We start from the raw sequence: 21,500 nt of genomic DNA, 5'->3' as shown, positions 1-21,500 counted from the left end.
ACTGCCATCGAGTCCCAGCATGCTGGGGCCTGGAGAAACAGGTACTCTGTACTACCTGCTGCGCCAACAGCTGGCCAATCTGCCACCGAGAACTGGGCGGCAAGGCTCACCAACACTTGCAAGGCATTAGCAAAAGGCAAATGAACAGGGCCCAGAGACCAAAGCCCAGGAAGCAGGCTCGCTCCACCCTGCCAGCCACACTGGTTGCTCCAGTGTCATGCACGCTCAGCAAAGGGCTGTCCCGTGGGGTGAAAGGCAGCATGTGGCCACATCTTCGCTGGCAGCTGGCATTCACAATCCCTGCCCAGACTAGAGAGCCAGTAAAGGGGCTGGACAAATGCTGTCCTTCCCTGGCAGGCACAGATGAGGAGGTCACAGTCCGAGCAGTCTAATCCACTCCTAAGATGTGCGTTAATTCCTCCTGCACAGATGGAGGAGCAGGAAAGGAGCAGTGAGGATGGATCAAAACCATGCTGGCTTAATGCTTCTTCAGCATGCCTTATGCCAGCCTCTACCCAAAGCCCCTGCAGCCCAGGCTGAGTGTCAAACACAGGCAGTCCCCCCAGGACCTGTCCTCTTTGATGCCCATCTCAACCCTTTCCAATGCAGGCAAGTTGCTGTCTCCTCACTTCCAAGTGCACGCACACCCCCTGGCCTGGCTGCACTAGCATCCATTCATGCTGTCGCCAGCAGCCTGGACTTCATCCAATTCCTAGAGAGAACTTCAGGCAGAGCCAATTTTCAGTGCTGCATGCTGCCTGCTCAGGGTCACAGAGACCTGCCTGTGGGTGAAGGGACAGGGTGATATTATTTGCAGGGTCAGGGTGGCCAACCACGAAGCACACATGAACTATTCCGCCCTCAGTGGGGACAGAGGAAAGCAACCCCCAAGACCCCCCACCCACCCTCAACTGCAATACCTGGTGCAGAACAAGCTCTCTCTGTGCTGAGAGCGGGTCCCTCGTCACTCCTATCACCCCCCTGCTGTCCCAGACATCCCAGGGGTCAGCTCCACCCCAAAGCAGTTCCCTCCCTCCTTCCCCAGCCACTACATTATTTACCAGTATTTATCACCCAGATGCCAAAGCACAATGGGTTATATATTTAGACTCTACAGAGCAAAAACTGATAGTGCTGGAGTCAGGCACATGCTGAGCAGGAATATCTCTGCAGTCCTGCTCGTGTCTGCCACCCCTCACCCTGTCCCAGCTATTCATGCCCTGCATTCCTCTCCAGCCTCAGCCCCAACCCTGAGCTGCAGCCTCACTCCCCCAGCTCTCACCACTCCCTTCAAGCCACACTTCTCACACGAACGAGACCGCAGGTTCACGTCAGAAGCTGCCAACCGAGCAGCCTCTGGGGGAGCTGTGAGCAGTGCCACGTTTCTCCTCCGCGGATGCACGGGGAGGCAGCCATGAGAGGGAACTGCCCCATGGATGTGCTGGCGGGGAAAACCATCCTGCGAATGTGCTGGGAAGAGCCCCAGCTGATGGTGTTTGAACCCGGGAATCCCAAAAGAGCAGACACAGAAGGAGCTCCGGCTCTGCCGATTCTCTAAACGCCTTTCCTTTTGGCAGGAGCCACCACAGCCCAGGGAAAACATCTGCCCAGGGCTGATTTCAAAGGGACTGCTTTTAGTTTACTGCTCACCAGGGCAGCCCGCTTTCAGATTTTCCCATGTTTTGAGTCCTGCTGGGGGCTGGGCACAACACGACCAAGAACAGGGGCCAAAAAACCCCTTCTATGGAGAAGCAGCCCATGCCTTGCCCCAGCGAGCCTGGGTCCAGCTCTCTCGGTGTTGCCACCCCACACGCAGAATCACCCCGCAGACCAGGTGCTGGCAGGCCCCTGTCCCATCCCCGGGGCAGGCAGACATGCTGAAACCAAGCTGCAGGCTCAGCGCTCCCCAGCATTCATCTGCCTTGAATTTTCCAACAAAGAGACCTGCGGGAGGGAGGAAGGAGGGAGGAGGAAGGAGGGAGGGCTACAGGGGAGGCAGGCCGAGAGGGTGGATGATTCAGCTACCCCCAGCGACTGGCCGAGCTGGGGGGAGGAGGAGGGGATGAGGCCCTGGCTGCCGCAGGAGCCCAGCTGGGGTGTGCAGAGGGGGCTGCCAGGGCTGACACAAGCAGCACATCTGCTCCCATGCAACTGGGGGAGGGGAAGGGGCAGCAGGGAGGAAAGCGGGAGGAAATCCAGCTCACGCCCTGGCTCCATCCCTACCCTCCCACCAGCTTCTCTGGAAGAGCCAGCAGACCCTCTCTGCACGGCCTGGGAAGATGCCATGCTCCCAGCTTCCCTCCTGCTCCCTGCCGGCAGGAGCAGCTGGCAGCCTGGAACAAGGATGCAGAGGCGGCAGAGGGACAGGCAGGCGGACGCTGCCTTCTCCAGGGAGCCCCAACCCGGCTTCAGGAAATTAGAGGGTATTTTATATCACAGAGTCATGTCCTAGGAATGAGGGAAGGTGGGGAAACAAGACAGTGTGCACAGGACAGAAGGGAGGCCATAAACCCCAAGCCTTGGAGACGGCTGCGCTGTGTCAGAGACCCTGGGCTGCACAGACACTACAAGCGCAGCTGCTATGCTCCCAACCCCCCCGTTTCCCCTCGGTGGCCTCCAGCCCGGGTGAGGCTGCAGATACAAGGAAGTTTCTAGCTTCAGCCAGCTCTGGTCTCTCCCGAGTGGGACCTGCTCACTACAGTGAGGTCCGAGCAAAGAACTCAGATGGCGTAACACAAGCCCAGTGAAAGAAGAAATGCAAGAGGCACAGACAAAGGCCCCGGCAGGAGAATCTGAACCTCAGCTCTGGATGCAGGCTGGAGCTCCGCAGCGATTGCTGCCCATCTCTGTCGGTCCCGCCCCCAACTTTATCTAAGGGCTTACAATGGGGAGAATACTCGGAGAGAAGCATTCATGTGATGTGGCAGGGATGAGAAAAGCTGGATCTGGCACTGGGGGATCAGTACCAAGCAAGAAGATGAGGGAAGGGGACCCATCAAGGATATGAGCTCCATCAAGGATATTAGCTCGATAGCCAGGATGAAAAGGAGTCTGTTACTAGATGAGATGCAAAGATTGAGAAGACAACTGAGCAGTGACAATTTCATGCTAAAAAGACATAAAGCTAGTAGAGAGCAGATGAATAAATGGTCTTTTCCTTCATTTAGTTCAATTATTAAGAAGAAATCTTTACAGAACAACAACAATTTTTTTCCAACCCTGCAAAACCCAGAAATTCAGTATCAAACTTAATCTTCTATTATAACCTCCCAAAAGTGCACAGATTAGGTAGGTCATTCTTCTGACCTTAACAGCCTCTTATCTCTTACAGCCCACAAAAGAAGAAAACAAGCAAACAGAAACCATCAGGAGACTTTTTACCCAATGGCAAAAGCTTCAGGGATTTTCACACCAGAAATGTGATCTCATTTTCATGACCTGTGGTACACACCCCTTAGGGCAGGGATGTTTGTCTCCAAATGATCGTATAGATTAATAATGCTGTATAGCAAAAGGAAGCACCTTCATGTGTTACTATCCCAATGTGAGCATCTCTTAGTTCTACAGCAAAATCTTCTTCTCTTCTGCGCGATCAAATACTGAGGTCACAGGGATGAATTCTGCAGCCACTTCACCAGAAGAGAAAAATGGACAAGGCAATTCCCCGACATAGCTGGGATTTCAGATGGGAGTTACTTGTCTGTTAAGCCCAGATACAACACGTGTGCTTCCCATGCGGATACAATCCCCCCAAGGGCTACAGGCCCAACCAAAGAACACACACGCCAGCAATCATACATGTATTGGCGAGACCATGGGCTTTGCAGGCAAACAGCATGCATCAAACCAGGATTAGAGGATTTGAGCTGTCTGTCTCAGTAAGCCAGGGTATTCTTTGGGTCTTCCTCACTGTATTTTTACCTTCTGTGTGAGGAGAAGAAATACACAGGGTACAAATAGCATGGTGCTCTAGGGCGAGAAGGGCTCTCAGAGTATGAACAGAGACCATCACTCTCCCATTTAATTTCACTCCCAAGCCCCCAGATGGGGTATTCTCCACTGCTCCTCTACGCTACAGCACAGGATAGAAAGGGAAATACAGATTTGTATGTGGTTTAGCTCTGTCAGACCCTGCTCCCAGAGGAGCTGTTGTCCTCCCATCTGTCCCTGCACCCTGTGCGAACGTGAGCTCCCTTGCAGCACTGTCTTCACCTGCAGTGTAAGTACAAATCAGCTGTCCTGATAACACAATAACACAGCTCTGCATCTGAGCAGGAGAGGCCACCTCTGTTCTAACAGATCAAGGGAGCTTTACGAGGACTGCTTGGCGAGCAGGTCACCCCATTTCAGGCTACTAACAGCTCTCCTCAGGAGTGGGGACATAGTGCCCATGAATGAAAGCACAGGAACATCTTTCATTTTCAGGCTGCGATCTCTACAGCCTACCTCAACAGTACTCACCACTGCCACCCCACAGCCATCCCATGCACCCCCCAGCGTGCTGTGCTTTCCCCTCCAGGATCACTCAACCAGCAGCTGAACAGACATCTAAAATGGCTACCGTTTTCCCCAAGAACCCCTCACCAGCACATTTGCAATCACCCCACTGGACATACAGCAGGACAACCACAGCCTCCCTGCCCAGAAGATGCTTGGCTCTGTGGACCTGTGCTCAGTCCTACAGGTATCCCTGGGTGGGAGATGCCAAAGGACAAACTTCCAACCCTTCTGGTCCAAAAGACTGGCATTTAGAAATGAGCCACCCAACATCACAGGCCTGCCCCGGAGCAGCACTTATCAAAACAAAGCTGCAGACTTTGATTTCAAAGCCAGCCCAAGAGCTGTGGCAGCCCCTCCCATCCTGATCACTGAGTGACCATCTGGCTGAAGCACTGCTCTGCAAACAAGCCCAACAGGCCTGTCCTCCGACCCATGGGAGGAGGAAGCTGCACCGGGACTCCAGGCACCTCCACACTAATTAATCCTGCCCTGCTCAAGTGATGCTTCCAACCACCAGAAGGACATTTAGAGACATCATCAAAGGAAGCATTCTCCAGGCCCCTGAAGGTTCAGTGACACTTTAAGTCTCTTTGAATTGAAAATCAGGACAAACGGGAACTCCCAGTAGAAGCCCAGCCAGGCTCTTCACCCTGGCAGCTAACTCTAAGAGCGTGCACAGCCCAACCCAAGGACACAAGTGCAAGGACTCATTGTGAGAAAGACAGAGCTGAGGTTAAACATCTGCAGAAATGACGTTCAGGGAACAAAGACAAATCCACAGATGTAACAGTGACCAAAACCTGGGCTTGTATTTAAGGTAGAATAGGAAATAGGCCCAAATTTCTCCCCAGCCAGAGACACACATATGAAAGAGGGTAAATCAGTGTTGAGAGAAGGCAAGCAAATTGGAGCAGGCTTAGGCCTGCTGTGACACTTAGCTCCGACTGGACATGGACAACAGGAAGAGCTCACAACACAGAGCTGCAACATAGCAGCCACCAGAGGGAAAGGGACTGTGCAGAGGTGGAAAATGGGTTTACCCCACTACTGCTGGTAGCAAAACACAAAGGCCACAACACTACCTTACCAAAAAGCTTATGGATGAAGAGTCTGTGACCCACACGGAATTCCCTGGAACTCTTCACAGAAGTCAATTACCCCTTTCTAGGCTGGCTAGAAAAGGAACAGCCCTTGCAATGCCCAGGGATCTCATACAAGTAGTTGCAGTAGTTAAGACAACAACATGAAGCTGTAAAGGGCTCCAAGGTCTGCTGGGGAGACAGCATGATGTTGATGCACACACAAGAGCCAAGGGAGAGCGAGGGCCATGATGTCCATGGAGGCTCTGCATTTACCATGAGGAGGGTAGGACCAGGCCTTCCTTTTCTGGCCCTCAGCTGAGGGACGCCAAGTCTGTCCTGCTTTTCCTTAACAGCAAGCAAGACTCCTGCCAAGAAAGCGCTGCTGCTTTGGAATGTGCTGGGCCAGCAGTACTGCTCATTCCTGGAAAAGCATCAACTCAGCGGGAGAGCAAGGAGAGGAGAACAGGGGGAAAATGGGAAGAGGGGGAGGGTGGGAAACAAAGTCTGAAAGCCTGGACTTCCACACCTGGGGAAGCCGGGAGCTGCCGCAGAGCAGTCTGCTCGCCAGCACCCCCTTGGCCCCAGCTGCAAGCACAGCAGCGCTGTCCCGCACCAGCACTCTGCTTTTGGTGCACCTTTCTCCTGGGTAGCCTCCTCCAGAGGTCTGGGAAGGCACCTACCAAGGCGATGTCTGCGGGCAGGAGGAATAAGGTTTGTTTCCTCCACCACGTTAACAGTTAATTTGTATTTAATGACATATCTCCACCAGGAAATGACAAAGCAGCTTCCACACGTGTCCTACCCTCAGGACACTGACCAGCTCACGTTACTCTCTCCTAGCACAAACAACATTGCTAGAGTCTCCCAAGGAAACCATTGCAACCTCCTAGCTGGTGGGAAGGGGCCTTGAAGAATAACAGGCTCTAGATGACTGCACCTACTCTTCACATCCAGCTGGGCTCCCTTCAGCAACATCTCTGCTAACTCGGTCTGTAAAACATACGGAGAACCTATAAAGCCAACAGGGAGTTAACAAAGCTCAAAACTAAGTTCCGCCACAAAACATTTGCCAAAGACAATGAAAAGGACTCACGCAAAGAAGAGCATTTCAGAGTCACACCAGTCATGTGGTGGCAAAGAAAGAACCTTCCCCCTGATCCCAGCCTATTGCAGCACTCTGAAAAAGGGGCAAACAGTGATACTATGTCCCTCTGGTCCCACGATTCAGGATGCAGCAGATACCATAAGGTGCCTGAATGCCAACAAGAACAATTTCTGACCACTGCAAGGACAGCACTTTGGGCTCTGGATAAATTTTGGCTCAACCGGAAATACTCACTCTCAGAAAACAGGTGGCAAGCTGGGAAGAACTTATCAGCTCCTACATAGGTCTACTAGCAGACAAAACCAAACAAAGGCAGAGGAAAGACCATTTCACCTGGTCTTCTGCTTTGGATGGTGTCAGGGAATGGCACAAGAAAGCTCTGTACAGAGAGAGAGAGCAAATAGAGTACATTTTAGTAGCCTTTTATATACTTAACTTATTTCAACTAATACCAGCCGTCTTTAACAAACTCCTTTCAAAAAGCAGGGCTAAGCCATTAAACAATACAAGGAGCAACCTCCTGCCAAGCACCCTTTGCCAGGCCAGCTAAGCTGCCTGCCAGCCAGCAGCACCCAGCAAACAAACACTGTTGAACTGCTGGAAGAAAGAGACAAAAAGATGCTCCAGTCCTAACCAAACCAAACCAAACGTGCTGGCACACAACTCACTCAACTAGAGGTCCAGAAAGCAGATGAGAGTCATAAAGCAGGAGCCAGTCAATTACTGTAAATTAAGAGGAATCAGATTAGCCAAGAAACAGGGAAAATGTGAGCTGTCTACACCCCGCTGCTGGTTTCCTTTCAGCAATGAAAATAGTCACTTCTTTTTCCTTCCCTTATGAAAGCCCTGATCCATGGGACTCCTGACATCTGATGGATGTTCCACTGGACAAAGCAATATCTAGGCAGTCAGGAGACCATCACCTGCCTAGGACTCCTCCACAGGAGTGTCAGAAATTTACTGAAATGGGGCACAGGCCATGGTCTCAGTCTGGAAGGAAGGCATCTTCTGCAAGCACACGAGCTTTTCTGTTTCGCCAGCCCAGCTCTAAGTGATAGCTAGAATTAGTCCAGAGTCTGCAGGAGGTGCCATGTACAGAACTCAGTTCAGATCCTACCAGAACTCACCTCTGATCCTACCAGAACTCACCTCTGCACCAGTGATCAGCAGCCTTGCGAACAAGAGGGTGTTTCCCCACATTTCAGAAGAGGACAGAAGAGGTTCTCTGCAGGACCAAGTCCAACTCAGAGCTGCTACTTTTCCTTGGCACTATGAACTTCCAGGCCTAACTCTATCACATACTATTCAAAACCTTCCCACCTGCTATCTCTGACAACTGCTCCAAAGACTGGATAATGGCCAGTGACCTCCAGAAGTCACCATCACATGTAACGTGAAGTGTTCCTCTTATGGAAGGACCCAAAAGCCACAGCTGCCAAGGATGGAGAAGTGCGGTGGAAGGAAGCACAACCTGTCTGCAGTCAGTGAATATCCCATGAGCTCAGTAACTGTGTTGTACTGGTCACTCTACACTCTACATATTCCCAGCAGCAGCCCAGAAAGACTTGTCACACATTATTACTGCAACAGGGCTATTTCCTGTGTCTGTGGATCTGCTGGTAAGTTACAAGACCCTGACTTTGATACTGACATCAAATTCCTATTAAGCAACTCTCCTTTAGTCACGTGTAAGGTCACTACAAACAGTGCTAGCACCATGTGCTGACTGAGCAGGAGCTCACCTGGTCCCTACAAATATCATGGCCAGACACAGCCTCCACCTCAAGTCTACACACCTCACTACAGGGGAAAGCACATGTGCCATGCAGCCTCCTACCAGAGCACAGGCACCAACTGCACCAAAAGTCATGTAATGTGAAGGCACTGAAAAAAGCCACACTGGCAATAACTACACATCAATAAAGACTGCTGCAGTAGGCTCTCGTGTTTGTGTGTGGGATTCCAAGTCTGACCCAGCTCAGACGTATCAGACTCAACATGCACACCCTGTGTAGACATTTCTACGTCTGCCTCAAGTCAGAGCTGCCCGAAGGAAACCCAAAGAGAGGGTACCCTAAGCAGAAGCAGATGCTGCCACCCTGAAAGTCCTGTGCTGCCTCCAGGATGGCAGGGCAGGGAATAATCTTAAGAGTTTTCCCAAACTAACCCAGCTTTTGGCCCCAGCTGAAACAAAATATTTTCATTCTGGAAGGAAAACGCATCTCACAGAAGCCCCTTCAGGACCTAAAGGTGCATTTATCAGCTCCAGGTCTAAGGCAACTGGGAGGTCTGCCACAAGGGACTCAGCTATACAGCTAGATCCAAAAAAGTCCCCCATTCTCAGAACTACAAAAGCCAGTAAGAAAAAATTCAAATGAACACAGTGCAATGCCAAGACTTTCGGCATTAAGGCCCTATACAGGCTTCCAGTATATCACAGCATCTGCTGGGCCCACAGGCAAGTCTCTCTGAGAATGGCACTAAAATACTGGTTGGGCTAGGCAGGGCTGAGCAAATTGGGACAGCTCGTTAGCCATATGCAAACAGTGGTACAGAGTTTGCATATCCATCACAGCTTCTGAAAAAAGCTGCAGTTTGAGAAGCTGCTGCACTACAGGCTGACCAGCTAACAGCCATCAGCACAGCAGCAGCCTTCTCCCTGCCCCTGCCTTGCTGATCCTGTCAGGCCACAAATCCAGGTTTGTCCCCGCACTCACTACACTGCTCTGGCTCTCAACAATGGTGGTGGCATGGCAGAGTATACAGAGCACAACCTATTTGCTCACAGATAATGAGACACAAAAGGACCATGGATGCCAAGCAGGTCAGAGTAGGGCAGAGCAATGCTGAGGGAAAAAGTTGAAACCCAGCGAGTGAACAGGCTAACGCACTAGCACCAGCTTCCCCACTATGATAATCAGTAGAGCCACAGCTCCCAAAACACAGACCCCTTTGGCAAACCCTCACTGTCCTCAGAACCAGCCTGTACATGGCAGGAACTGCCAGTCTTCAGAAAACAAGGAAAAGCCCAGTCTCTGTTACCCAGATCCAGAATTCTGAGCCTATCACAGAGACAGCTGCCAGCTATCAGAGGGGCCACAAAGCAAGTAAATTCCCCTCTAAACCCTAAGGGCAGGTCAAAAACCAACAGAGGAAAGACCTTCCCACACAGCGGCTGGTGCCAGCTCTCCCAGAAACAGATCTCTGCTCCTAGTCACGCGAGGAAGCCTTCTCCCCTTCAGCATGTCTTCAACCAGGACCTGAGGACAGACTCCCTCTACAATGGTTCAGTGCCCGCTCACTGTATCTTTTTGTCCTCCAGTTCTTGCAAGATAGCAAATTTTACCCAACAGATGCCCCAGTGAGGGGACAACCAACACAGAGGACTTGGTGGAGCATGTTACTCAAATGCTGCTTCTGCTGCCTCCAACAGCTAGTTGTGACTGGAAACACAATGCCTCTGGCACATCTCCTTTAACAAGTAACTGATAACAACCACCACAATGGTCCCAACCACCACACAGAATCCCACAGCACAGGAAGGTGAGCAGCAGGCATCTCTGTCCCTCCAGAAAATTCCAACCCATTCCTGGACAGCATCAATATTAGTGCTATAACAGTAACAACACATTGATGGAAAAAAGTGAAACCAAGAGCTACAGCACAGCAGCTCAGGAAGATACTAATACTTTAGCTAATGCAGTCCTTGGAGACAGTGATATTCACAGCCCAAGAGCTCACATACTCTTTTAAGACCACCATGGCATTACATAGATAAGCACATGGACAAAGCAGACAAAGTCACAGAGATTAGACTAATTCCCAGATTTGTACCTTACTTCAACGCCTTCCAAAAAGCCTTAACAAAAGGATTTTGTCCAAAAATTTCCACCAGCAGCCACTGGCAGGATTAAGTTTTACTTAACTTGCCAACTGCTGCCTAACAAGCCAGCACCACCAGGACAAACAGTAACACAGCCACGTGGTGCCACATCCCCCTTTCTGGAAAACCATCATCCATCTAGCACGGGTCAGAAGGGCAGGCTCTGAATAACAAACAGGGAATGGAGAGAAGAGGAAATCAATAGGAAACACCAAAAACACACAGCCCTGACTGCTGCCTCATCAGATGTGCAGTGCAAAGCTGGTGTGACAACACGAAGGCAGCTTCCCGCAGGCACAGCCACTGCTGTGCTCTGCAAGCCCAGTGCTCCTTTATGGGCCTTTACACAGATCAAGTATCCTAAACCACAACATTGTTATATCTATTTTGATGCAGACAAGGGTGGAGGAGTAGCATTCATTACAGCAGATGCCCTCAGCTTAGAACAGTTCAGCAACTGCAAGAGGCTTCCCACAACTTTAAGTATCATGAGCTCAAAAACGACTTGAGGAATTTTAACTATGCTCCCCACACCTCTTAAGATATACAGCCTTCAAGTCTAAATGGAGAGCCTGATGCCCACCCTGAGAGGACCAAAGCCAAACACATCTGTGCAGCAGAAAAGCTGTAGGGAAAACCAGATTTTCTCTGTTTATATGCACAGCACCCTTCTCTCTTGAGCATCCGCAAGTGCATGGTAGTGAGTAACAACCCCCACCTTAAAGAGTTCAGGCCACAAGGCTGCAGACCCATACATCCCTGACTGTTGGGAGACCAGGTGGGGAAATTACAGGAGCATGCTGGAGAAGAGGGACTTACTGAAGGCTCAGTGCTCCAAGCACATGGGCGTTGGGCCTCCATCCCTACAAGCCAGCGCATTCCTTCTCAGAGTCCATTACAAAACACTGCCTGCCCAGCTGCCCATCTTGTTTTCACCATAGCCGCATAAGAAGGAATATCACTCCTTATGGCACCACCCAGAAGATCCAATACTCACTCTGCAGGTGAGCCAATGTCTGGGATTTGGGAAGGGCCAAGTTCTAGATGAAACTCTCACAAATTGTATTTCAGCAGGAACCAGAAGACTGAGCAGTGGGGCCACCACTATCATCCCATAACAATGAACAATGTTCAGGTCATGACCCCGATTATGGTGGTTTATGAGCTACTTTTAACAGTGTTTGGCCTTGACCTCGGAGACATGCTGAGCACAGCTGTACCACAGTCAGGGCACACACATTTACTTCATGGCCATTCCTGAGATACTGAGGTAGGTTTTTGCTCTGTGCAGGAATTCAGAGGACTAGAGTACTCCAAGTGATTTCAAAACACAGGACTGCATCAAAACAGCTGCATTCTCATGGATGAGTGAAGGTTTTTTTGACCTTTCTTTCTCTTTTTTTCCAGAGATGACAAGAAAGGCTTAAAATTAAGAAACATTCCCATCAAAAACATAATTGAAAACAATACCTCTCCAGAAAAAATGCTGGCTTCAACATAACACCATATTTTGGGAGAAAATACATTCAGTAAAAAAAAGAAATTCGGACCAGCTCTAGCTGCAAACAAGTTCAATAGCTGCTGTAAAGCTTCATTGTTTGCATAGTACAGACAAGGCCTTAGGGAAATTGGTCTGCAGCCGGATTTGGCTAACTTAGCTTTCCGAACGCCACCCCTGGGCAAAGAAACCAGGCTATGACTGCCATCCAATGTGGCCTTCAGAGCACAGCTCCAACCACAACAGAGAAAGCCGGACACCTACAGAGTGAATTATAGCTGGGTCTGAACAGCAGGACACACACTGCCAGGCGCAGACAATACAGCCCAGTGAAGAAGCAAATAACATCAACTAACCCTCTCCATCTGCACCCCAGCCATGGCACTGCTGCAGCCCCCCACCACCACAACACTTGAAAACAGCCTCCAGCAGCAGCTACAAGCCAGGATCATCAGCTCCAGTGTTGACGGACCACCCCCCAGCATGGGCAGCATCACAGGAACTTCCTACCAGCACAGACAGCGGTTATCAGCTCTCTGCCAAATCCTCTGCAGCCCAGGAGACAGAAGCACAAGCTGCAGTAACCCACATGCAAAATGTCAAAAAATAACCTCTGGTGGACCCTAGCTAATGAGGGTAGCAGATCTCACAAGTAGGCGGGGAACCTGCATCCTCCAGAGCGGGTAGCACAACAGACTGGGTGCTGTGGTCTCTCACACGGCAAAGTGCTGCCCTCTGCACAGAAATGACAGGGACTGGCCAGAAACTGGAGAAAAGTGATGGGCACCTTACAGCAGGACCAGGGCTGTCACTGGGACAGAAGCACCACAAAGGAGGCAAGCATGCAATAGAGTTTTGAAGGCCCTTTCCCTCACAGACTTGTTGCTAACCTCTCCCTGCAGGAAATACATGCTGACATGGAAGCTCTTTCCGCCAGGGGCAAGGGATAAGCAGAGGTCTTCTGCAGACAGCGAAGTTTCAAATTAAAAATGAAATAAATATAAAAAGCTCCAAAAATCAAAACAAAACAGCTCCCCCAACTCATGCTACAAAGAGCTGGCAGGAAAGGCAGCGGCACCATGCCAGGGGCTCACCACTGCTTAGGGACTAACACTGCTTATTAAGTTTAGGATCCCTTCTCCAGCTCCAAACTTCCAGCCAGAAGGACAGTCACTGCTGGCATCAATTTCAAAAAGACCCTGCAATAAAAATAAATCACTCAGCCTTTCAGTGAACATCAACACATTTCCCCGTGCACATGTGCAGGAGATGAGGTCGCCAAATACCAACAGCATCTGACCCCTGCACTGGGAATTTCAGCAGCACCCGCTTTGTTCTGCCTCCAGAGCATTGCCCTAATCACTGCCTCATACCCAGCTTTGGAGAGCAGGTGATAATTAAGCAGGTCTGGATTAGATACTGGGCTAGTGATTAGTTGGATACCAATTTTCACTTGACAGCTGAGACCTAGGAATCACTCACCACAACTCTGAAGTTAAAACTGGAATAGAGATCTGCAAGAGGGAGAAACCAGCAGCAGTGTGAGGAGCAATGCCATCCCACCAGTGTACTTCAAATCAAATCACTGGTGTCTTCCCGGCAACGCTGAACAAGTAGGTGACATACGGAGGAAGAGATAGTCCCCTTGCAGGAAAAGTAGGCCTTTCTGCTCTCCAGCCTAGAAGATGAGAGGTGGCCCAGTGGAGAAGGACAGAAATTAAAGTATGTTAAAAAACCCATGAAAAACCTTGATGAAGAACATAGACCTCATGAGCGGTCATAGTACTGCATGGACCTAAGGCTCTCTCCTGCTGAGCAGCACACATATCTTACCCGTAAAATATTGAATAAAAAGAGGAAAAAAACCCAAACCTCCTTCTCTAACGAGGGCAAGGTTAGCAGGCCAAGGACAGTTCCACTCTTCACAGCAAGGCATATCCACACAAAGTAGCTCAGGTCCAAGAAGAGTATAGTGCATCTATGCACTGCCATACTTCCACCATCAGATTCCTTAGCTCCTCCACATGTCTCCAGTTCTGGAATCAGCAATACAAAAAGCCAACAAAAGTACAAAATCTCTGCACCCTGTGTCACTGCTCTGCAGCACTGGGCACAAGCTGGATTCTCTCTGTGGCTGCAGCCCACTACACGGCGGGTACATGAGGCAAGGAAACTTGCAGCCTTCCTGCTGCTCAAAGATCCTCTCCCCAAGATCGAGTGCATGAAATCTCATTTCTCCTCCTTCTCATCTAGAGGTGACACCATTCTGGGGTCTTCTTAATTTGGGGCTGAGCACTTTGACCAGGATTAGCTCCTGGCATAGCCCAACAACTCCACAGCCACCCAGAGGAGCCTCAGTTCACATTTCCAAGGAGACATAAACACTGAAGCTGCTCCATCACCGCCCTGATTCTCAGAGCAAACAAATATTAACAAGATAAACAAAAGAATGAAAAATCCCACACACCAAGACTGCAGCTGTAATACTGCCTTGGGGATAGGAATGCCAGGCTGGAGATCTACAGCCTGGAAAGAGAAGGAAGAGGGAGAAACCGATTCAGTCTGTGCAACAGAGGTGAGAGGAAACACTGGACCACATCTTACTCCAGCTGACCCTGGAAGGTGAGATGCCTCTGTTCCCCACAAGACATAAGAACTCAGTCTTATGCCACAGGGATCCTGCAAAAGGTCCAATCGCTGATGAAAATAACAAGCCACCAGATCTGCAGGTCACCTCCTTGTTGATCAGCTGTCATAAGGCCATCCACTGTTACTAGCTCACATCTTTCACAAAGGGGCCTTACCCTGGCTGCTGCTTCTGGGCACCACCCAACTGACAAAAAGCAGCCCCGCAGAGAAACTGTCAGCACAAGCCAGACCATCCCCCAGGCTGGGCAGAGGGCATCTTGAGGGAAGGGATGAAGATACTTGTGTGAGAATGCAATGCCCTTCTTTAGCACACAGCTTTTGAATACAGCCATCATTAATCTCCTCCTGATTTTCACTAATTACCCATGCATTTACAGTCAAGCAGCTGAGGTGCCTCCTGCCTGTCCGTCCCTGTCTCTCCATGCATTGGTCCCTGCAGACCAATGGCTTGCTCTGTCTTGGACACCAGTTATCTGGGATCACAAAATATTTCAGTTTTACACGATGCTCTTAAAGGTCTTTCCCAACCTAAATGATTCTATGATTCTATTCCAAGTGGTGCCTGGGGCTCCAGGGCTTCTCAGAGACAAGGCTGCAGGTCCAGCCCATGCTCCAGCCAACCACCAGCACGCTCCTTCAGCTCTCTGGAAAGGAGCAAAGACAGCTCTCTTAAAGGGGCATCCATGGTGGCACCATGAGAGGCTTTCACTCCTCTGTCCCACACAATGCCCTGCTACTTGCTGCTCCAACTGCACAATTCATCACAGAGGACTTCCCTGAGGAACAAACTGCCCACATGCAGCCTCCGACCCCTCTCAGCTGCACCTTCCCTTCCAGAGAGGTTCACACTTCCCAGAAGAATTATCTGAATCAATCCCAACAAAAACCTCATCCCATGCATTTCTGACGCAACTAAAGCTTCTTCCTGAGTGATTTTCCCATCTCCCTGCTAGCATCCACAATAACTCCCTATGCCGCTTTATCATTGAGTTTCATTAATCTACCATCTGCCTCCTCTTGTGGAGCCTTAAAGAAACAGAGGAGGATGAAAAGGCACAGCACAGAACTTTGCTGCCACCAGACCCCTCTTCCCAATGTGAAACACTGCTATTTATTACTAAACTTTGTTTATAGTTACGCAGACACTCTCCCACCCACATGGCAATGTTTCATTCAAGACAAGTTTGAATTCACTTCAAGAACAACATTTCAAAGGATCCCAAAGCATTTGTTTACAAACAGCATGCACAGAGAAGTCACTTCTCCCACCAATGAACACGGTCCCCTTCAAGACGGAGAGAGGCAGCTGTTTCATAGCACCCAACACTACTCAACAGCTGAGGGACAGGAAACGATCCACAGACAACTGATATTGCTGAGGAAATGTATGGAAAATGAGGGCTGGAGGGTTCTATTTGCCTGAAGAAAACAGGGAAGCTTCTAAGGACTAAAGCTCTCCACTGGGTCAGGAGGAATTCAGGGAGGGCAAAGCATCCCAGACTGTGGTCAAAGGAGTGACTCCAAATTTCAAGCCTCATGTGAAAGCTGGCACCTCCCAAGCTAACGGGAACCTGGGCACTGGGATAATTTGGCTGCAGAGGGGAGAGCACCCCCTGCAGAGGCAGCCACATCGATCTCCATCCCAAGCCCTGAACAGGCCCAGCCCTGTTCAACATAGGGTATGAGCCAAAATCACAGCCTAGGGAGGCATCTGGCGCAATAAGACGACACTAGGAAGACTAAAACTGAAAGCTTTTTGTAGTCCCAGCCTCCACACACAAGACCTACTGTAAACACTGAATCTTCAGGGGGGTGTAATTCAGAGGAAGGAGGATCAGCAACTCGTTCAAACAGCAAAGACAGGGATGGAAAAGGGTCCCATGTTGTAAAAGCCAAGAGAAGCTATGTTCACAGGATGGAAACAGAGGTCCCCAAAACGCTAGAAGAGAGTCAGATGCAGGAAGATTCCAGTCAAAACAGTGGGGACAAAGTCTAATAGAGAGTTGGCTGCACATGGTACTTGCTCCCCAGAACAGTCACTGACTTTATGACGGCAGCAGACAGCAGGAGCTCCCCAGAAGATAAGTCAGTACAGCCGTCCAAACAAGAGACAGAACACACCTCTTCACCTCCATCAAAGGGTATCAAAAAAGAAGTGATGAAAACACCAATGCTGGAAGAAGCCTGCCCTGCAGCAGATGGGATGTGAGGCTGTACCCCTCTTCTATAAAGGCCCACCCCAGAGATCAAGCCCAGGACATCTTACTCTGAGGATGGAACACATACATGGGTACAGTAGGCCTTGTATACACCTCTTACTCAGAGATGAGCAGCATGTGGAGACCTCTTACTCCTTCTCCATGAAGGCAGGGGAAGAGAAAGTTGGTTCCCTTTCCCCATTGCTCCTAAAGATGAGATGCAAAGCACAAAGCTACCAAAATGGATGGCCCTCCCCAGAATGGATGGTAGGAGAACAAAACTGTCCCCATATCCACTCCCTGGGAAGGGCTGATGGACAAGCACTGCCCCTGCATCCTTTTGGTGGAGGGAATAAGGGGTACCCTCCCCAGGCAGGCACAGCAGGAGATACCCAGGTCCTTTATATGGGGAATGACAATCCCAATGGGGATGTGCAGGGGAATCCCCTTCCTATATACCCCACAGTGGGCTGCACTGGGAGATACCCTTTCAGGCAACGTGCTGCTCAAGCATCATAAGTAGGGGTGATCCTCTGGTGGAAAAATGGTCTCCAAGGTGCCTCTGGCAGACCTGGGGTGCAGCCCAAGAGAAAGTGCGTGGAGGACACCACCAGTTCCCCCACAGAGCAGCTCACAAGGGCCCGCTTCCCCCAGAGCCATCGGGGAAGGGCAGGATGGGGAGGCTGTCCCCAGAGAGATCACCAGCCCCAGAGAAGGTGCAGAGGGGGACACCCCCATCAGCCCACCCCAGCTGAGGTTACAGAGGGTGCACACACGGTTGGATAGGGTGCACACAAGGGTCGTGTATCCCCCCGAAACGGCCCAAGGGGGGGCACCAGCCCGCCCCCCTCCAAGGCAACGGGGATGGAGGATGGAAGAGAGTTCCCCTCCCCAGGCCGGGCTCGAGAGGGGCCGCCAGTCCCGAAGGGCACCCCTCAACCCCGGGGGCCGAGCCCCTCCGCACCGGGGGGGGGCTCCCCCAACCCGCTACCCTACCGAGGACCCCCCACAGGCCCCGCGGGAGCCCGCCCTTCAGGCGCGGACACGGGGGACTCCCCCCGCGGGCCGGGCCCAGGTCCGCGCTCACCCGAAGTCGTCGTCCATGGACTTGAAGTAGAACTTGTAGTTGGGGCGGTTGAGGAGGCCCTTGAAGTCGCCGAGGGTGACGCGCTCGGCCGGGATCGGCAGCTTCACCAGGTACGGCGTCTCCTGCTCGTCCAGGTGGTAGATGATCTTCGTCTCGGCCGCCGCCATGGCGCCCCTGCCCGGCTACCAGGCCTCCGCCTCTGTGCCTCCGCCCCCGGCCCGCCGCGGCCCGCGACCCCCGGCCGCCGCCCCGGCCCTCACGCGGCCTGCACCGACCCCCGCCCCGGCCCCGGCCCGGCTGCGGCCTCCGTGCACCCGGTCCTCCCGCGCCCCTTGTTCTCCGGGTCCCAGCGCCGCCCGGCTCCAGAGCGCAAGCTCGGGCTCCGGCGGCTCCTCCCCCGCCCAGCAGCCCGCCCGCCGCCCCGGCTCAGGCTCCGCCGGAACCGGAACCGGCGCCCCACGGGGCCGTGCCGCGCATCGAGCAGCCGCTGAGGCCCCAGCGCGGCCCGGGGATCCGCGGGCGCCCTGCGCGCTGCACGGGCCCGCACATCCGCAACCCAGAGCCCTGCCACCCTACAGCCCCGCACCTTGCCCCCAGTCTGGATCCCGCGCTGATATGAGCCCCCCCCGGGCTAGAACTGACCTCCATCAGCCCCTGGCCCCCACCCGCACCCCTGCTCCCCTCTCCCCAGGGCCATAGAGCCACTGCTGCTCCTGCTGCACCACATCTCTTCTGGGGCATTCCCCCCTCAGCACCTTCCCAGCCATGCACAGCCCCCCTTGCTGTGGATAGGTCCAGATTTTTACTTTATATCCACATCCCTTTATATACTGCCTTATACAGCTCACACACCTGCATTCCCAGCCCTAGCCGGCATGCACCCATATAGCCCTCCCAGGCTTCCCATCCCCACTCAGCTTCCAACCCCTTGCATCCACTGACACTGCTTCACACACATGATCATTCCTGTGCCACATGTGCTCCTGCTTCCTGCAACCTCCACTGCGTCTCATGGAGACACCCCAGCCTCCCCTTCCAACTTGGCAGCCCTGGTCTACAGGTGTATCCTGTCCTCCCATGTCCAGGCCGCTTTGAACTCCCCATAATCTCCAATGGCCACCCCACACAGGGACTCTGCTGCACAAGAGGAGTGCAGTACTTCTCCCCCTCCTCTTCTGCTGTGGCTTCCCTCCAGCCCTTTGTCACCATCCCACATCCATCTCTGATACTCTGGTACTGGGCACTGCAATGATCCTTCAAGTCCCCCAGCCTCATTTCCTCACCAAGCAGGCTCCATCCTCCTCTCTTCATAAGCATCCTCCTCTCCACATACTATGCGTCTTCAACTGCACACGTCTGCCCCAACAGCCCCTTGGCTCTGTGGTTTATCCCCCATCCTCTCTCTCCCTGGACCCCACCATTCTTCCCTACAGCCATCAACACTGTGACCCCAGCCCCTAGGACTTGCCTCTGTGTTGCAACAGTCTCAGGCTGGCTGTCTTCCCCTCTGGAAACCTCAGCAGCACCCAAGGGGTGGCAAGGAGCCATCTCCATTGGCAGTTTCCTGGAGCTGCAGCTGAGAGCAAAGCTGGGGTGGACAGAGCTTGGGAACACCCACCACCAGGAAGGTCAAGAACCGCCTCGCAACTTCCTGGATTAGAAGGAATGAATGCAAAGGAAGAATCACACCATGGGCCTGCATGGGGCATGAGCCTAGATCACCAGCCCTCAGCGACAGACTCACCTGCTGTAGGAAGAGGAGCCAGAGAGATCTTATAGGGAACAGAGCCAAGCTCCTCAGGCTGCCAAGGTGGTGTGAGCCAAATAGCCTTCTCATGCATGAAAGAGTCCTGTAGGCATTGCTAACAATTACCTGGGCAGCAGTGCCTGACTGGGTGAAGACTCTGACATGAAATCAAAGAAAAAAGATAATCAAAGGAAGACCTCAGGTAAGCACAAGTTGTAAGAGGCATGAGGCTCTCCCATGTTTCCACATCGGCTCTTGGAAGATTGTCACTTCCTCATGCTCAGAACTCTGAGACAAAAGCCGGCGTACCTAGAAAGAAGAATCCAGGTCAGGAATGGAAAAGTTTAATTTAAGCTGCTTCTTATTGTGTCAGCCCTGACAGAGGCAACCTGAAAGTCCTTTTGTAACACCTCCCTGCCCAAAAAGCTGTGCCTCTGTGGAAGAATTATAGTTTTTCCCTGTCAGGCCACTTTCTTGCCCGCCTCCCAGCACAGCTGTGGATGCACCTTGGAGCCTGTACATACTTGTTAAGACACCTTTGTTACCAAAAGGGCAATTTTCTGAAGTGCTGAGCTCCTGAGGGAGCACATGCAGCCCAGAGGAAGGGTGCCACATACCCCCAGAGTGGTAGTAGAAGAAATCTCATTGCTACAGCTGCCTTTTCTTTCAGAACAGGCCAAGTGATTGAATAGACTCAATCGACAGGTTGATTTAACTGCTCACAGAGGTCTTGTGAAGTATGACTCACTCCTAATGAATGGAGGTTAAAAACACAGAGCTAAAGAAATTAGCAGCAGGGGATCGTGCCAAGCACTACAGGTCCACAATAGTTTCTGAACAGCTTGTTGGCCTATGCCTACGCTTAAATATTGCAGCACTGGTAGCATTGCTTCTCCTTACAGAGTAAACAGGCTCCAGGCATTTTAGTGCATCTCAGAACAGCACAAAGCAGAGGTAGATGTACCCATGATTTACACCTTTAAGCAACACAAAATTATCTTTTTCTAAAAGGCACACTCCATAACTGAAGTTATGGGTTTGATACAGGAACATGAAGTGACATCCATCCATCCATCCTCTTCAGATGGGAAGTCAGACACTTGACTACTATGGCCTCAGAAAAAATAAGAATACTTCATGCTTACCTTGCTCAAAAAAGTGGGTTGCACAATCAAGGTTGCTCTCAAAGGCATTTCAAGCCAAACATAAATCTTGATTGAAAGCAACAGAAAGCATCAAGTCCACCCTATACTTAAGCAATACAATTTATGCTCCTTTGAAAAGTCTACACTTACCTGCCCATAAGGATGCTGCACCACACCAGAATTCCATCTTGGAGAATATTAAGAGTCCTACTTTGTCTCCTTTTTGCTACTCTATCCCAGAAAAGTAGCAAAACCACACCCCATCCCACCAAGGCCTGAAGGGTAAGGATATCTGTCCGCAGAACACTATCCCCTGGATAAAAAAGCTCACACCATGAAGAAGTTGGCTACTATGGAGCAAAGGAGGAGGGAATGTGGAAAAAGCAAAAGTGGAATTGTTATTTGGCACAAAGAATCAAGAACCTCTGGCAAAATCCAGACATTTACAGAGCTACCTGTAATACATTTTTAAGCCATCTGTACGCTGTAGAAGGAAAAGAAAAATTGTCCAAGGGGATTTTAAAATTACCACGTCTTGCAGCTGGTTTGCAAATGGTTTTACCAAGTGCCCTGTAGCTGTCCTTTCCCCTCTCTGCCAGTTCTTAC

The 21,500-nt window shown here is 51.3% G+C and overlaps 1 protein-coding gene across 3 annotated transcripts in view; it reads right to left on the bottom strand.

The window, feature by feature from the left end:
- DVL3 (dishevelled segment polarity protein 3) overlaps window positions 1–18,250 on the bottom strand; it is a 36,336-nt gene extending 18,086 nt beyond the window's left edge. For 2 of the 3 annotated variants that reach the window (XM_065674398.1, XM_065674399.1), the window contains exon 1: window positions 18,003–18,250. In XM_065674398.1, the coding sequence (XP_065530470.1) occupies window positions 18,003–18,169 (167 nt within the window). In that variant the 5' untranslated portion in view covers window positions 18,170–18,250. Of the gene's footprint in view, window positions 1–7,836; window positions 8,119–18,002 lie in introns of those variants that run through there. The other variant, XM_065674400.1, reaches the window with a different exon arrangement.
- Window positions 18,251–21,500: the final 3,250 nt, after the last annotated feature.

This window comes from Lathamus discolor, chromosome 3, assembly GCF_037157495.1.
Source record: "Lathamus discolor isolate bLatDis1 chromosome 3, bLatDis1.hap1, whole genome shotgun sequence".
NCBI lineage: Eukaryota > Metazoa > Chordata > Aves > Psittaciformes > Psittacidae > Lathamus > Lathamus discolor.
Note: the sequence above shows the minus strand (reverse complement) of the source record. Positions and strands in the feature narration are given on the sequence as shown.